This window comes from Cryptotermes secundus, unplaced genomic scaffold (genome assembly GCF_002891405.2).
Source record: "Cryptotermes secundus unplaced genomic scaffold, Csec_1.0 scaffold1350, whole genome shotgun sequence".
Lineage (NCBI taxonomy): Eukaryota > Metazoa > Arthropoda > Insecta > Blattodea > Kalotermitidae > Cryptotermes > Cryptotermes secundus.
The window spans coordinates 1-18,270 of record NW_019739242.1 but is presented as its reverse complement, the minus strand read 5'-3'; the positions used below and the strand labels follow the sequence as shown (position 1 = coordinate 18,270).

At 39.0% G+C, this 18,270-nt stretch overlaps 1 protein-coding gene across 1 annotated transcript in view; it reads right to left on the bottom strand.

Moving 5' to 3' along the window:
• The window catches only part of LOC111871860 (glycine--tRNA ligase), a gene marked incomplete at its 5' end in the record, with an annotated part of 16,819 nt that extends 2,663 nt beyond the window's left edge, over nt 1-14,156 (bottom strand). Inside the window, 8 exon segments of the mRNA XM_023865236.2 lie at nt 1,013-1,106; nt 2,089-2,284; nt 2,682-2,808; nt 3,626-3,752; nt 8,852-9,016; nt 10,035-10,197; nt 10,683-10,832; nt 14,011-14,156. Of these exon segments, the coding sequence (XP_023721004.2) occupies nt 1,013-1,106; nt 2,089-2,284; nt 2,682-2,808; nt 3,626-3,752; nt 8,852-9,016; nt 10,035-10,197; nt 10,683-10,832; nt 14,011-14,156 (1,168 nt within the window).
• Between the last annotated feature and the right edge of the window lie 4,114 nt (nt 14,157-18,270).

Sequence of the window (18,270 nt, the reverse complement as noted above, 5' to 3'; positions counted from 1 at the left end):
TTTTTCCGCTTACTCTTAATCCTGAAGATGGAGATAGTATGTTCTTCAAAAACACCAGTAAACTGCCTCACATCCTAAAACAGTAGCTTTTTATGCTCTTACATTAAACTAGGGGCTCTGCGTACTCAATATTCAATCATAACAAATACAGAGGGGTCCAAAAAATGTACTCACTATTTGATAGTCAATATCTTTGGAAGATACTATTAAAGAGTGAGTACATTAAGTATTTCTTGTAAAAGTGATGGCTGATTATTTACAGGCAGAATTAGTACGGCCTGCAACCTGCACAGCAGTGTTCTGCCAGTGCACTGAGTTACAAAACTGCTGTGCAGCACTGATAATATTTTACTGTATGAAGAGAAATATTAGCTGTTAAAGAAATGTTAGAATTACTGGGTTTTGGACTTTGTCAATTCTAAAGGGTTCTGACGATGGTGTGTGACATTCCGAATTACTGGCTTTTTTTTTGGACTTCATCCGGTATGTAACTTACTTAAGTTGAATGGAATGGTAACCATACAAATATCAAGCTCAATAATTTGACCTTTCCTTTATAAAAACTGCGGTATCTGATGGCATGTGATGTCTACTGGCATTCTATCTGAATTACATAATCAGACATGGTTGAGATTTTTCTTTACATTTGAATGCTACAGCTCTCACAACCGAAAATGATGGCTTCCCACTGCAAGAAATAAAGCTGGTACTTCTAAGGGTTAAAAGACATTTTGACAACCACAAGTGAATAAGATCTATACCTATACAGGTAGGGACTGAAGACTAAAGCACATTTGCAAGAAAATAAATGACAGTAATACATACTGATGGATGTCAATGATGGAAGAATATTCAAAATGTTTCTATAGCACAATATGCTACTTATGCAAAGATACCCAAGCTATACTTTGAAACTAACAGTGGCTGGATCTCAAATTCAAGTAAAGATTTACTTGTTTTCAACCTAGAAATATGTTCGCTCATTTGTGATATCCGCTGCTTTGAAACTCACATAGCTGTCTGATGAAGGGCTGGAACTCTGTATTGTTGCTTAGTGGCAACACTGAACATTTGAATGGTGCCACCACAGGAGGAAGAGACAGGAACTGCGAAAGAAAGTTAACGTACTTTATACATGGCATCCAAAACACTCAATTTTATGAATTTAAATTTTACTTTGAACTTCACATTTTTCATTTATTTGTATCTGCTATGCCTGAGAGAGCCTGCATAACTGAATTCAGATGAACATGAATGACACACTGAAAACAAACTCACAAAATGTCACTTCCACGCATACATGATCCATCATGTAAAAGAAAAATGTGTATAGCATACATAAATTCTAGAACCTTCTAAAACGTTTTTTAAATTGCCTAACTACAATAATATTAAAAATAATTAACTTTAATTTCAAGTAACAGCCTCAAGTGGACAATGAAGGATAATTTTGAGTTATTTCAACTAAATTTCATCAAAATCTGATAATGTACAGTTACACCTCAACATACAACTTCCAGACTTACAGTCCCATTGGGGCCACACCATAGCTCAAGCGGTTAGTCACTGGCTTCCCACTGCAGCGGCCCAGGTCTGGTCAAGTGGGATTTGTGGTGGACAAAGTGGCGCTGGGGCAGGTTTTCTCTGAGTACTTCGGTATCCCCTGCCAATATTCATTCCACCAATCACCCTCACCTATCATCTGGGGCTGGTACAATAGGCCAGAAGTGGCCGCAGTACAAGGAACTTAGTCCCACCCCACTAGCAATAAAAAAAATAGTCCCATTAAATTAATGCCCAACGGACTTATGTTCTGAAATTTCACACCTTGGACAGCAGCTTCAGAAAGTCCAAGGCCTCAGTAACTATTTTTCTGCCAGGCCAAGTCCCCAAAAATTTCCCTTAACCAGAGCTCTCTCATCTGAATCTGACAAAGTACAGATGATGTTGGATTTTTATAAAATGTTAATTTATTTATTTATAAAGTTTTTAAATGCTCTGGCAACTCAAATTGTTAACTCTTAAAGTTCCAAGATAAAATATTAACTTATTTTTAATATTTATACTAGGTACAATCTGCAATCTTACTGTTCTTTGCTCATCTCCTTCACGCATTATGAAGTTATGTTCGAACAAGGCATACATTATTCGTCCAATGCCAAAGGATGGTTCCACCACACTAGGTATTACTTCCTCCACATGAATGGTTTTCTGATGTTGTTTTATGGACACCATTTCAGGGGTCAGCTGGAACTCTGCACCTCCAATGTTGATGACATAATAACTGAATAATAAAATACAGATCAAAACTGAGATGAATCAAGACTGCAATATGCAGGAGAAATACAAGGGGCAGTAATGGGATCGGAATAAATATCACAGAACCCAACAGTACAGTAATCTAGCCATATTACATGACTGAACAATAACAAAAGTGCAAGGGAATTATGAGATGCAGAAACAAAATCAAGGTCAACAACAAAATAGTGACAAAGTGAAAGGCATATAGAGAGATCAAGCAGAGGCTGGTAGCAAATTCCGGATAAATGACTGCGGGAGAATATTTAAATGGCTTTGCAATGTTATGGCCCACAGAAGAGGAAATGTTCCTGGAAAATGATGGGAATGATGACATAGGCTCTAATTTATTCTATATAGACATGTACACAGTGCAGTCTCACCCATTATCTGCCAGAGACTTCTCCAACTCTAGCAAACCATCCTTGTCTAATACTGCCAAATGATCAATTATAGCTTTTCCATCCTTCTTGAAGGTTTTTCCTATGGCACCTTTGTTCACTTGAGGTTCTGTAACAGGGGAATCCCACATAGGTTGACACAGCATTTAATTATATATGATGGGAAGTGTTCATGATGGTATGCAATGAAGACTTCTTGGGTGATCAGCCATGTCAATGTGGAGTTAAGGATACAATCAGTTCACTGATGTAATGGCATAAATAATTTACATTGATGGTACATGTGAAGAGTCACAGTTTTTTACTAAAATATCATCAGATGATCAGCCATGTCAATGCAGAGCTAAAGACCAGTGTTTTGGAGACATTCATCGTCTCCATCAGGGTTAGCATGGGGAATAATCATACACTGCCAATATACACATGCATACATCTGTCAGGGCAGTGTCTCATCCTAGTGGAAAATTAGGCAACAGGAGGGAAGAGTTAAATTGTACAGTCACATACCCCACCTGGAGTCCCTGTTTGTCAATTAGTTTCTTATTCTTTGTATGCCTGTCCCTTCCAACTCCTGGACAAGAGGAAAGGAATTCAGATAAATCTCTTCTAAAAAAATAACTTCTATCTGCAAATGGATGAGTAGCTGTTGATCTTAACAGTGGCACGCTAAATATGAAAATTTACAGACCAATACAGACATTGTTCCTGCAGTCAAATCACCAGACTTAATTTTTTTTGTATGATAAAAAATGAAAACTGATTAAAGCACCAAGTGAGTTTGGGAGAGGTCATGAGATGCAAAAAAAAATTTATAATTTCCTTTCACAAAAGAGAGGTGGAGGCATAACAGGCATTATATACAGAGCTTCAAATTATCATCTATAAAGGCACACAGGATGCACCAGACAAAAAGATCGATGTCTCACCTGTGACATCAACAACTTTTGGTTCAGCAAGTTTTTTCTCTGCTGCTAACCGTACACCAGTAGCCTTGGTGTGTTGCGTCAAGTCAAAAGCAGACCTATCGGCACATCCCACACACTCAACCCAGCCCTGAAAAGTAAAGAGTTTCATACTATAGTTACTAGTAAAGCACAATAGACCACTGTAGGTCATGGTGCAAGGGCTGAGAAGGCCTACTCCTCATACATTCATTCATTCATAGTTACTAGTAAACAAACACTGACCAGGAAGCTAATTCCAGTCCTGTAACATGCTTTTTCAATTCAATTCATATCATCACAATATAATTCTTTAATACAAATTTCATTATTACTGTCATATCTATGTCCAGGCCCTTTCTCCTGAAGATTTCCAAATAAATTTTGTAAATATTTATTTCCTAAAACCTGCAACATGTCTCCCTAATCCCCTTCTTATTTTAATCACAACGGATTTATATACCCCCTCCTATGCTCACTTCTTGAAGAGCTATCACAGCTCAGTCAATACAGTGACAAACTACAGGCTGGACAGCCAGGGTTAGAATCCCAGTATGGGCAAAGCATTTTTCTCTACTCCACAGCATCCAGACCAGCTGTGGGGCCCACCCAGTCTCCTATCCAATTGGTAACAGGGACTCTTTCCCCGGGGTTAAAGTGGTCAGGGCATGAAGCTGACCACTCCCTCCTAGTGCTAAGATCAAGAATGGTGGAGCTATATCTCCACCCCCCATATACCTTCATGGTGTGGTACTTAATTAATTAAGCACATTTTTACCCTTTCTTCTTGGGAACTTTATTACAGTGCTGAAATATAATGTATGCATCTACAAACAAATTATATATTCAAACACCTTTGACCAATTTATATAATACCTGTATGGAATACGTGTACTAATCATGTGTAGTACCTTTCAAAACCTCTCACTTTATACAACCCAGAACTAATAATGTGGTCCCATAATTTTATTATTTCATTTGATGTGACATCATCTGTGGTACTTAAATGACATATTTTAATGATACCTACATGACCAGTTTTCCTTCAAATAACACTCTGAAGAGATCATAGCTACAGATTATATTTGTAACTTCAGCAACAACTGAAACTATAATAATACCAGGATTGTCTCCAAATACATTTAAATTTGAAGAAATATTAGTATTTGACCCATCATTTCCATCACAACCACACTCATAATACAGGGTGTTTCACTCGGGGCGGAACCCGGCATTTCGTTAATAACTTGGATACTAATAAAGATACTGCAACAAAATTTTAACACTACTGTAAAGTAGCACATCTGTTCCATGAGAAATGAAGTCTGTGTGTAATGCGCCGTCTGAGTCTCACGACATGGAGTAGCAACGGTGTCAATGTGTCGCACCCGTTAATCAGCTGTCCTTATCTGCATCCGGTCTGTTGCGCCAGTCTAGCCCCTTCGTACTTGGCTCTGTTGGACTCATTTGTTTTTGCGCTTTTGGCTGAGGGTGTTTAGACATTGCAGTTGTTCTTCTCGAGTGTTGTTCGCCAGTGTGAAGTGAAGTGGGTACACAACGGAAAAATGGATCTGTACACCCTGGAGCAGTGAGTGTTTATTGTGCGCGCATATTGGAAAACAGAATCGATCAAGGCATGTCAACAACAACTCCTGGCAAAGTTTGGAGGCAGAGTTCCACCGAGTAAGTCCAGAATTTGGGCCTTGTCCAAAAAACTTGAAACCAAGGGGACACTTTTGGATCAGCACACAGGAGGTCGTCCAGCAATATCAGCGGAAATGATCCAGGATGTGAAGGCCTGACTGCTAGCATCTCCTAAGAAGTCATTGCACCAAGTTTCGCAGGAATCAGGTCTTTCGACAAGCACTTGCTATCATGCTGTGAAGAAATCTAAGCTTCATGTATACCGAATCTCCGTGGTGCACGAGTTAAAAGAGCCAGATTACGCGAAGAGTGGCGTACTGTCAATGGTTACAGACCCTTGTCCAGGATAATCCGGACATTCTGGACTACACTTGGTTTTCGGATGAGGCGTGGTTCCATCTTTCCGGATACGTTAATTTGCAAAATTGTCACATTTGGGCAAGCGAGAATCCCAATGCGATACACGAAGAACCCCTTCATTCCAAGATGATTTGTGTTTGGTGTGGAATTTCTCGGCGGCGCATAATTGGACCCATCTTCTTCGACATGACAATCACTATNCTCCTAAGAAGTCATTGCACCAAGTTTCGCAGGAATCAGGTCTTTCGACAAGCACTTGCTATCATGCTGTGAAGAAATCTAAGCTTCATGTATACCGAATCTCCGTGGTGCACGAGTTAAAAGAGCCAGATTACGCGAAGAGTGGCGTACTGTCAATGGTTACAGACCCTTGTCCAGGATAATCCGGACATTCTGGACTACACTTGGTTTTTGGATGAGGTGTGGTTCCATCTTTCCGGATACGTTAATTTGCAAAATTGTCACATTTGGGCAAGCGAGAATCCCAATGGTATACACGAAGAACCCCTTCATTCCAAGATGATTTGTGTTTGGTGTGGAATTTCTCGGCGGCGCATAATTGGACCCATCTTCTTCGACATGACAATCACTATAGCAGCGTACCTAGATATCTTCCACTGCTTTGTGAATCAACTGGACAATGAGGAATTATCCATCGGTTATTTCCAGCAGGATGGAGCAACAGCACACACCTCGCACGCAAGCAGGGCCGAAATCCAGTCTTTTTTCGGCAACCGCGTCATTTCTAGGGGACTTTGGCCACCGCGCTCGCCCGATCTAACGCCGCCTGATTATTTTTTGTGGGGACATTTGAAAGTGCAAGTTTACACCAACAAACCGTGAACCATAGAGGTATAAAGCAAACATAAGTGAGGCCATCCAAGAAGTGACACCTGACGTACGGGCATGGACTTTCCAAAACATGGCGCGCCGAGTCCAATGCTGTCTGGACGCAATGGTGGCCATTTCCAGCACTTGTTATGTCACCAGACTTCACATGAACTGGGGTAAGTCCCACTCCAAATTTCGTTGCAATATCTTTATTAGTATCCGAGTTATTAACAAAATGCTGGGTTCCGCCCCGAGTGAAACACCCTGTATTAGAAACATATGGTTTGTCGATGGCATCCTGATCACAATAAAATTGCTTTCAAAATCAACCAACTGCAGTACCCTTCTTGTGCATATGGTTTTAGTCTCAATGACATCACTGCCACTTGAATTATCACTGAAACTGCCACCACAATTCTCCCTGCCACTCTCACTAGGACAGTGAGATAAGTATACACTATAATTCACTTGAAATACCTTTTTTATGGTTAAAGAGATTGTAAACATATTATTGTCTCCATTAAAATGAGAAATGACAGAGGTTTACAAGCTTGTAAGCAAGGTTTCTTGGAAACAATAAATAATTATTTATTGTATTATAATACAAAATGACATGCCAACATCAGAAACTGAAAATGAAACAATCTTTAGTGTCTAGACCATATATTCACGTCACTAACTGATTATGATGCACCCACAAAGATGTAGAAATGATGGCAGATGCCATAAAATTACCTCTGCATGAAACACGGGAAGTCTTACAACTAGTATGCAACAACTCAAAAGAAGTCAATGATCACTGCACAATGTGTGAATATTATGTGAATATTATGATTATGAAGCACTTTATCACATAACTTGTCTCCATGCTTCCATTACATTCTCTCTCTTAGGTCCAAATATTGTCATCAAAACTTCATTCTCAAACACCATCAATCACTGTATATATAGCTTACTGTTGAGTTTCATTCAAAGAAGATGAGGTGATACAGTATACCTGACATCACAAAATTCCAAATTCAATATGTCCTCTTAAGAATTCATGACAGCGTGCATTGTCCACCCTCTAATACAAAGTTGTTTCCTTTTACAATGTGATTTCCAGGGTAAACCATCATAAATTGAATCATCATAAACTGGATCCTGTTTTCCTTACATGCAGTTTTATAAATGGTGGTTAGTTATATTCCTGACTATGGGCTGACTTACTGACTCCGTGGTTTTAGTCCGCAAGCGAACTATACCGACCAAGTGACTGCCACTTGTCAGTGAAGTTAGTGCCAACTTTAGCAGACAGAGGGTGTCACATAGTCAGCGCAACGAATCCCCATGACCATTAATTTCGGTTTTCTAGACCAGAGACTATGGGCTACAAATCCGTTTTTTTGAGAAGAGTTAAAAACATGATATTTAATAAAATGTATCAAATTACAAAATACCTTGCAGTATAAATTCATAAGACATGTAGAACTTGCATATTATATGCTCATATTAATTTGTTTAGCTGACTGTCTAGATAATATGGGACCCTCAATGTCTCACAACCCTATGGGCCATCACGGCCTGTTACAGGGATAGCTTTACTTTTTACTTTTTTACTGTACTCCTTTATACATGAGCCACTGGGTTAATACTGTCCTTCCACATGCCTTGACCACTCACACTGACTCTTTCCATGAGATTCTAAACCAAAAATGTTTGTGAAGTCCCCTCCTCTCTAGGTGTGTTACATGTCCCTGTTCACATCAACTTTTTGACTTTATCAATCTACTGATAATGGGGAAAGAGCATGAACTATGAAACTCCTCATTCTGTACTATTCTCCATTGTCTTGGTATTGTTCTCAGAGTAAACTCCCAGTTATCCAGTATTATTCAGGCATCTGCTGTTCTCACACAACTGGCAAAACATTTAAAGAATATATACTATTTTTACAAAGTTACTTCAAAAATAAGGTTGAATGTGAATAAATTCATCTACTATGCAGTAGTTCTTCCAGCTGCCACTAGCAGTGCTGTTTGTTATCCTTTATCACACAGGTTCCATTACAGTAAAGGTTAGTTCAATCTGTGATCAGCTGCAATGTGAAAACCTGCCAATTCATTATGCTGCCTAAGAAGACTTCCACACAAGAACTAGAGCAAAAATATTTTACTTTGACTTATGTTTTAGTTTCTATACTTTCTTCCCAAACAACCAGGAGATTAATGTAATAAGCATATCCTGTACCCCATACATGCTGGATAACTGGGAACTTGCTGCACCATAAAGAACTGCTGTAAATGACTGAAAACTACTAATGACAACCCCACTGAATGAAGAATTTCCCTGATAAGAATCCTGAATGTGAATGTACTTATAATGGCACCTACTCACATAGGATGTCAACAACTCTGCATCCCAACAGTCACAAGCGTAATGGGCCATCTCATTGCCCATGTGCTGGCGGAATCTTAGCTTGACTGGGTCCACTCCAATGCGGATCAGGAACAGCTGAATTCGGGCCATGAAGTAGCCCAGAGTCTGGTTAGCAACTAGACCCTGTCACAATAATTGATATACTAAATATCTGCATGTCTGCATGAAGCAACTGTGCTGTGACTGAACATACCTGGCACAGATCTACAGCACAAAGAAACATGTCACACATATATGATTCTGAGCAACATGACAAAGATTCTGCTACCTGATATCTTAAGTTTCCTCAGTCATGTAAATTAAGATTGTTTTCTTGGTTATGAAACTATTCAGTTTCACACCTGGTATTCTGCTTCTGGGGAACTTACTTGACTTTTACACTGAAAATGGGGGCAGCAGCCCCTCTGGAAGGTTACTAACTGCCTACACGACTACATATACCATTATTTTTATTATTGCTAGTGGGTGGGACTAAGTCCCTTGTACTGCGGCCACTTCTGGCCTATTGTACCAGCCCCAGATGATAGGTGAGGGTGATTATTGAGCAATTGGTGGAATAAAGATTGGGAGGGGAAACCGAAGTACTCTGAGAAAACCTGCCACACCACCACTTTGTCCACCGCAAATCCCACTTGACCAGACCCGGGATCGAACCCAGACCACAACGGTGGGAAGCCAGAGACTAGCCGCTTGATCTATGGCGCGGCTCTACACATACCATAATCAGAAGACCACAATCTTAATTTTATCTGCTTGATTATGGTGAACCTTATATTAGACCCTCAACTTTTTGATGACACTCTGAATGAGGGATACATTTTCAATTTCTAGTTAAAACATTCTAAATGCAGTATGGAAATATTAATTAAAATTTGGAAGTGCTTAGATTTAGAGAACATGGAAGAAATTCATTACCAATTTTTCTGCAATCTTTTTTATTTTTTATTTTTAAATGGCCTCCTCATACCAATGTGCCAGTAGACATGGGTGAGTGCATGTGAGAGTGCACGCACACATACTATTTACACACAGTAATGGAAAGATTACATGCAATTTATGCTTAGCATTTTAAGAGGTGTATGCATATCCCCCAACATTTATTTGTGTGATGATGATGAAACACTACAAGTTTTTGTTTAACCTCTTTAACAGCTTGCCCAATAGAGTGCAGCTCTGCAGACTTGCCATCCATCTGGTTTGCAGCAGAGTACAAAAGCATTTCAGTGTCCTGTACATTTTCAAACTTTGGATGATTCTTCTCCATCGGATCACAGAAGTGCTCAATTTCTGCCATTGTGAACTCTCTGCCAACAAAAAGAAAACACTCAAAATGAATACAGGCACCAAAAAAAGGGGGGGGGGGAAGCTATCCCTGTAACAGGCTGTGGAGGCCCATAGGGTTGTGAGATGTCGAGGCTTCCACATTTTCTAGACAATAGAATCAAAGACGGCAATGATGTCAACCTTAAGTGTCAGCCACCCTTTACTCTCCAGGAAGATTCCTGGTACTCATTCTGTTAGAGGGTGAGTTGACCCCAGGGCCATAGTGCACATTGAAGGATTAGGTCAATTGAAAAATCCAATGACATCATCAGGAATCAAACCCACAAACTTCCGGCTTGTAGCATAGAGCCTCAACCAACTATGCTACCATGTGCCCCTCAAAATGAATACATTTCAAAACTTAATGTCCAGTGCACAGCTGACAAATACAGCAAGTTATTCCCACTGTCCATTACAGGACATTTAACAATACATCATATTTCCAAACATGTGGTGCCATGCTAACCTGACTCGTATGAGTCCAGACCGGGGGGAGATCTCATTTCGGAAAGCATTCCCTATCTGCGCAGCAGCAAATGGCAAGCGTCCTTGGTTGAACTCCAGCAGACGTTTGAAATTTACAAAGATCCCCTGTGCAGTCTCTGGCCGTAAGAAACTGTAAACAAAGATGGCACAATGAACAGTAAACAAAGTACACATACCAATCCTAAACGACACTGATGACTGCTATTATGATCTGTATCACAAAGGAAAAGTACTGAAAAGCAATATATGAAAAAGAAGTTTCAAGAATAAATTACAGTATGATACTATTCTGAACCCTTCCATTTATGTGGAAAAGTCATCAGAAGGTGAGATGATTATACAGCTTGTAAGAGGCAAAAATCTATCCCTGTGCTTAACTAATGAAGCACAATGCCATGACAAAGTATGGGGGAGTGGATGTACAGATCCACATTTTCTTGAGCTCGGCAGCAGATGGAGGTGTGGTCAGCTTCACGCCCCACGGAAAGAACTCCTGGTAACCATTGGATAGGGGGCTGGGTGGGCCCCAGAGCTGGTCTGGACAACATGGAGAAGAGAAACTTTTTTTACCATACTGGGACTTGAAATCCAACCCCTCAGTCATCCAGCCCATAGCCAGTCACTATACCAACTACCAGTGGCGGCTCGTAGCTAAAATTAGTGGGGGTGCTGCTCCAGAAGCGCACAGTTCCATACAAAGATTTGGCTACTGACATTAAGCTTAAGGATTATATATTGTATTGTACAAGTATAAAGGAAGAATTAAAGAAAAAAGGACTCATTATATAAATGTTATCGATAATATCATGTGGAAATTGGGGGTGCTGCAGTTCCGCAGTGCCTATAAACGGGCCGCTCCTGCCAACTACACTATCCCAGCTCACCACCTAGACAGCTTGTAATCAATAATTATACATTTCCTCTATCTGACTCTGTAATATATAACCTCAAAGGTTCACACCATCACCATGTTTGTAATATAGAACACACAAAACAAATTTCATGCAGAATTTGTGAGAATGTTTATGTACCAAATTACACATGCCTGTTCATCAGTTATTGCTCTCAAACAGAGCACTAAATGCAGATTTCATTTTGTCCCCATGTTGCTAATATTCTTTCTAGAGAACTAACCTTAATAAAAGTAATTTAACTATTTTAAGGTCTATGATGAAATACAACTGCAACATCCAACACAAATATCATTTCAACTTCAGTTGTTCACAGGTATTTACTGGTGTTACTGATGGTAAGACACCAAAAATGTAGAGGCTGGTTGACCCTCAATGGCACAACATTCATACAATTTTCTTACACTTGGCTATCGTTATTCAAAAACCTTACCATTCTTTATGACAGATGTCCATTCTTCTCTCAGCTTTTTGCCTCCATCTCTTTATTTTCAGCCCTCGTAAATCATTCTACACTTTTCAGCCGTCAGTTGGGGTCTTTCCACTTTTCCTCTACCTTCTGGTTTACTTTAAAAGAATTTTTTGGCCACCCTTGCAGTCTATTCACATGCCTCAATCACTGCAGCCTTCTCTTATCACATCTGCTACCAGATCAGCAGTTATATACAAGGGAGAATCAGTAAATGTCACAAATGGAAGTATAACAGCTTTAACAGGTATAACAGGATTTCTGTATATATATACACGATGGGGTACCCAAAAGAAACCGAACTAATTTTTTTGTGGGCAGAGCTTTTGTAGTACATTTTGCCGCTATGAGCGCATAGAGCTAACATTCCTGAGTCGATAAGCCGACTACCGTTGCTTCAGAAGGTAANTCAAGGAAGATCGACGACGGACCATTGAAGAAATTGTGGAGCTGTCGGGAGTGACTTGGAGCTCAGTTCAGCGAATTTTGACAGAAGATTTGGGAATGAAAAGGGTGGCTGCGAAATTCGTGCCACGACTGCTGACTGCTGAACAAAAACAAGGTCGCGTGGAAGCATGCTGTGCTTTGAAAGAAGAGTCCTGAAATGATTAAAACTTTTTTTATGTTTCCTCGAATGAAAAGAGACATGAAAATAAAGCGTTTTGCTGATGTTGCTGAGGTGAAGGAAAAAATGACGGAGGTGCTGTCAAGCATCTCAAAAGATGAATTTAGACAATGTTTTGAAAAATGGAATAAAAGACTAGACAAGTGTATTAGTGTAAGTGGAGAGTACTTTGAAGGGGACTGAAGGTTTGTGCTTAAAATTTGAATAAATAAGTTTAAAAAAAATAAGTTCGGTTTCTTTTGGGTACCCCCTCGTATATATCATTAGACAGCACAGCCCAGCAGACGCACATGCACATGTTGAGAGGCTGGTTTCAGTAATCAAAATGGTGACCATGCTTGAGGAGTGTATTACCAGAGCAGTATTCTGCTGCGTCTTTTGTTGTCAAAAGGACTTAATGCAAAGGATATTCATTAAGAAATGTTTCCTGTTTACAGTGGTAAGTACTTATTGCATAAAGTGGTTCACAAATGTGTGGCAAATATTTCGCTGATGATGAAGAGGTTGAAATGGAGGTGCGAAAGTGGCTGAGACAACAGTCAAAAGACTTCTATGCTGCAGGTATCAATGTGCTGGTAAAGCGATGGGACAAGTGTATCAATCTTGGTAAAGGATATGCCAAGAAATAAATGTTTCTTTTCCAGGTTCAAATATCACATTTTTTTTTTATATATTTTATATCCATTTGTGACCTATTTACGGACTCTCCCTTGTATAATTCTATCAGTTTCTGGTTAGTTCTGATTCTTCATGCCCTTGCTCAGTTACCAGTCCATAAACCTTCCTCAAAAATGGTCTCTTCCACATATGTAACATAACATCCTGTGATGGACCACTTTTTGTATCCACACATTAAAGCCAGTTCTATCACTGTTTTTTACACTTTAATTTTTATATTCTTCTCACAGTTATGGACTTAAAAATGTGTTGAAAATCAGAACAACATCAAATGACCACTGCAATTATCATCTTGATTTCATCAGCAATTTCATTTCCCCCTGCTACCAAAGTACCTAATCATTTAAAATGTTCCCACTGCTTCAAAACCATGACTGCCAGTTACTAGTGTTACTGACGATATGGCCTTGGGAAGCGCAGAGAGAGGGTACCAGCTTTCACTGGCACATTTTGTACATGGTAACATGAAAATCTGACAAGTCTTGAAAGTTATTATAGCAGAGCAGTGAAATGTGTGAATACACGTGTGTACACATACATTATGATTATACCAACAATAAAGATGGCCTTATAAAACAAGGAATGTAGGCTAAAAAAAACAGAGCAAAAGACAAAGACTACTCACCCCTTGACAAGCCCTGAGGGACCAATTTGTGTTGCAAACATCAGGTTGAACTCTATGGGTTCTGTCAGTTCATTGCCAGTGAGTGGGGACTGGATTTTGAATTTTTCCAACACTGCACTCATCTCTGCTTTTGTCATGCCATCCAGCTACCAAATGCAATAAAACTGTACTTAACACCCTCGCCTCATTATATATGTCCTTGCCATGCAGTTCAAAATGAACCAACAACAAAGTGTTCTATAATGAAAATCATGTGCTGAGAAACACAAAGTTTACCTCTGTTCACAAAGGCTGCTGGCTCAGTCTGCAATGAGTACCACAGTCAGATAGGAATGAGCAAGTCAAATTAGTACAAAAGGCACAATTCAAAATGAAATGAGAAAATGAATACAGAAAACATGAAAATTTTATCAAAAGGAATTATATATATCAAATACTTTGGGGAAGGGGATGATTTTTAAAGTTCAGCTTTGGCCAAAAGCACTACATGCATCTGAAATGAAATAAAACTAAATAACACACACAGTCACAGGAGCAAGACACAACACAAAGCACAATACACACACGAAAGTAGGAAGAGTACTCCGATAGAAGAAGATAGGTGTGACTCGCGTATTGAGATACGACATAAGGATGACAAATCCTGAACAGTTTTAATATTTTTAATATTTAAAATTTATCAATATATATGATGAATATATATTTTAGTTATTTTAGTATGAAGACAACAGGGCATGCAATGAAGTAGTTTGACGTACATCGAAAAGCACCTGAAGATGGCACTTTTGTGCTGAAACATGTAGTGCAAGAGAGAAGAGTAAGGTGAATAAATGTATGCACTGTAAGACGGTTGGAATAAATCATGGACATAAATCAGTGCAACAGGACGCTAAAATATAACATTAAAACTAAATAAACTGTAAAGTTCAGATATTTTCATTTTTGAGAGGTAAACCTGGAAAAAGGACAAAATAAATGACAAGCCAGGATAAAAAGAGTAAAAGCTAACAAACTGAGGGATACTTCAGGAAATAAATGGTTTGATTATGCAATATACAGATATATTGGTCAATTCTTCACCACAATGCATGCAGTTCTAATCTTCTAATCTTAGTGGCAAACAATTTCACTTTTAATGTGAGAATACCCATAGAATTTTTTCGTGGCCTTAGCTAGAAAACATGAAATTACCAACTGGATGGATGTGAATTATATGGCATCAAATGAGAGGGCAACAGTGAATAATAAATTTTAAAGGACGTGGAAGAAACTTGTAATGGCAAAATTTAAGGCATTACTTTGGTATGTTCCTGGAGAACCATGGGAGCCAGGATAGCGTAGTTGGTATAGAAAGTGGCTAGGCTGGAAGACCGAGGGGCTGGAGTTCAAGTCCCAGTAGGGCCAAGAATTTTTTTCTCCACACTGTCCGGACTGGCACTGGGGCCCACCCAGCCTCCTATCCAATGGGTACTGGGGGCTCTTTCCCCAGGGTAAAACGGCCAGGTCATGAAGCCGACTGCTCACCTCCAACTAGTGCCAAGGTCTAGAAAATTTGGATCTATACAGCCACTCCCCCATATGCTTTCGTGGTGTAGTGCTTAATTAGTTAAGCACAGGGACCACTCACCTCCAATTAATACCGAGGTCACAAAAATGTGGATCCATACATCCACTCCCCCATACACCTTCATGGCATGGTGCTTAATTGGTTAAGCACAGGGACAAGTTTACCTTTTTTACCTTTTACCTAGAGAACTGTGGAGAAGCATATGAAGCCTCAGTAAAGGTGGCAAGTCTCCATGGTGAGACCTGAGCCCAGGGCCTTCAGAATATGAAGGGGTGTTACTCACTTGATTGCAATGGTTGGGGTAAAAAAATCTATAACTGTACAGCACATGAGCAAAGCCCATCTGTCAACCACTACTCCTATCTTATTTACAAATGCTAGTGCACAAGTCATTAGTTACATGAGAAGAAAATATACATTTATCATCTCAGTGTGGCCCTTATGAGTAAGGGGTTTAACATGCCTGAGCTAAACATATCTGCAACTTATACACAAAATAATGTTTGCAAGTCAACAATTACCAACAAAGTAACATTGCAAAATTTCGGGGCTATGTTGGACAAAATTAAAATAAAATCAGAAATTAAATAATAAGTTCTTCACATAAAGGAAAATGATTATGTTACTGTTATTAACAACTACAACAATCATGATAATAATCTGTAATATACTATGGCATATATACTCAAAGAAAAAACTGTGGAGCCAGAGAAACAGCCTTATACAGAATGGCTCTGAAACAACATTCATTTCTAGGCAGCGGCCTAGAAAAAAACAACTGAACAATGTCCATTTCTAAGCAGCAGATTCCTGAAAAGCATCAACAACTGAACAAGAAAAAGAGGAATGGTGTTTTCTGTGCAGTTCATGCTCAGTTGAAAGTCTGGCTGTGACAACTCAGAAGACTTTATGTGTGCTGTAGTTACAGTGCTATTTGGAGTAATTCAGTGAGACTGTTATAGTTATAGCATTAGAAGCTGTTGTCAGAAAATGGCTAGTGGAGACTGTAACAGACTGATAACACTAGTCTGTGTGCTCTAGTAATTTGTAAAGTCTGGAGATCTACAATGGCACTGTAGCTACTTTAGTTACAATCTCTATCCTTTGCTAGAAAATAGCTTATGTGTGAACCCTTAAATTACACTTTCAAAACTGAAATGAATGTCCCATTACATGCATATGATTCCAGCAACAAACAATTCAGACAGCATAATTTTCTTACAACTATCAGTGATTTTTAAATTTCTAATTTCCGAAGGCAGAAACATAAGCTCAGGCACAGGGCTAAGATCCTTTCTTTAGAAGAAGCAATTGTGAATAGATGACATGAAGATTAAAGGACATATGTGTCAGTTATATATCTGCAATAAAGTATTCCTTTTTGCCAATACAATATAGGCTGGAAACAATCTGCAGAGTAGTGATATATGTCTCTGAAGCTAAATCATACATCCTGAAATTTTAAATAGGAGAGTATATGACTGTTTCTTTACCAATTACAGAGAAACTCTGATATAACAATATCCTGCAGTTAGCAAATACATTTTCTGGTCACAGGCCATGCCCAATATAGGCAATGTATTATTTCCCATAAATGACGAATTCTGATTTTGTAAGTAACCTACATTTAGTGCAAGAAGTGTGTGATCTTCCAAAACTCATACTTACACTTAGTGTGACTCTGTTTAAAACAGTAACTGATAAATCACATTTTCTCTCTACCAGAATTTGTCAATCAACAACTACAATCCTTAGCAAGTGATGTCACATACTGTACACACATTGAACCATACTGCTTGTGGCACAGCCACTTTGATTCTTAATGACATAGCTGCTCTGATTCCTGTCTGAGGTTCTTTCAATATTTATTTCATCTGTCAATTACTTTAGAAATTAATTTGATATTACTGATTATGTGATTGTATTTATTTATGAAGTAAGTTTCATTAAAATGTCGCGCCACAGCTCAAGCGATTAATCATTGGCTTTCCACCATGGCGACCTGGGTTCGATCCCGGGTGTGGTCAAGTGGGATTTGTGGTGGATAAAGTGGCGCTGGGGCAGGTTTTCTCCAAGTACTTCGGTTTCCCTTGCCAATCTTCATTCGACCAAATTTTCCATCATCATAATCACCCAGGGCACGCTACAATAGGTCAATCAGTGGCCACCGTGCCAAATGGACCCAGTTGGACTCCACCCCCCACTAAGCGAATAGAAAAAAGGTTTCATTAATTACTTATGTGAAGAAAGGAGTATATAATAACTGTATAAATTAATTCTCATAAGAAGAAGAAAGAGTTTTTGGTGCAATTGATGACACTATGTAGTCTGATTTATTGGCAGAATCATTAAATGTATTACAAATAAAGTGATGTCAGTTTTCTAAACACCCATTTTGTGAAAACATCAATTTAACACCAGAAAGTCATTCCCATAGAGATTCATTAAATATGAATTTCATGCAACTGAATTCTGAAAATATTGCCTACTAACAATTTAGAGACTAATTGGCCATTAAATGATTGATTAAAAGAATAATTTATCATTTAATCATAGCAACTGTGATTCTTAACACATTGCGGACCGGACAGGCCATATTGCCCTCTACGTTTCGAAGTGTTGCAGACCGGGCAGGCCATATAGCCCTATACGGTCACGTTATGTTGCAAAACGCTATATATCGCTGTGTGGCT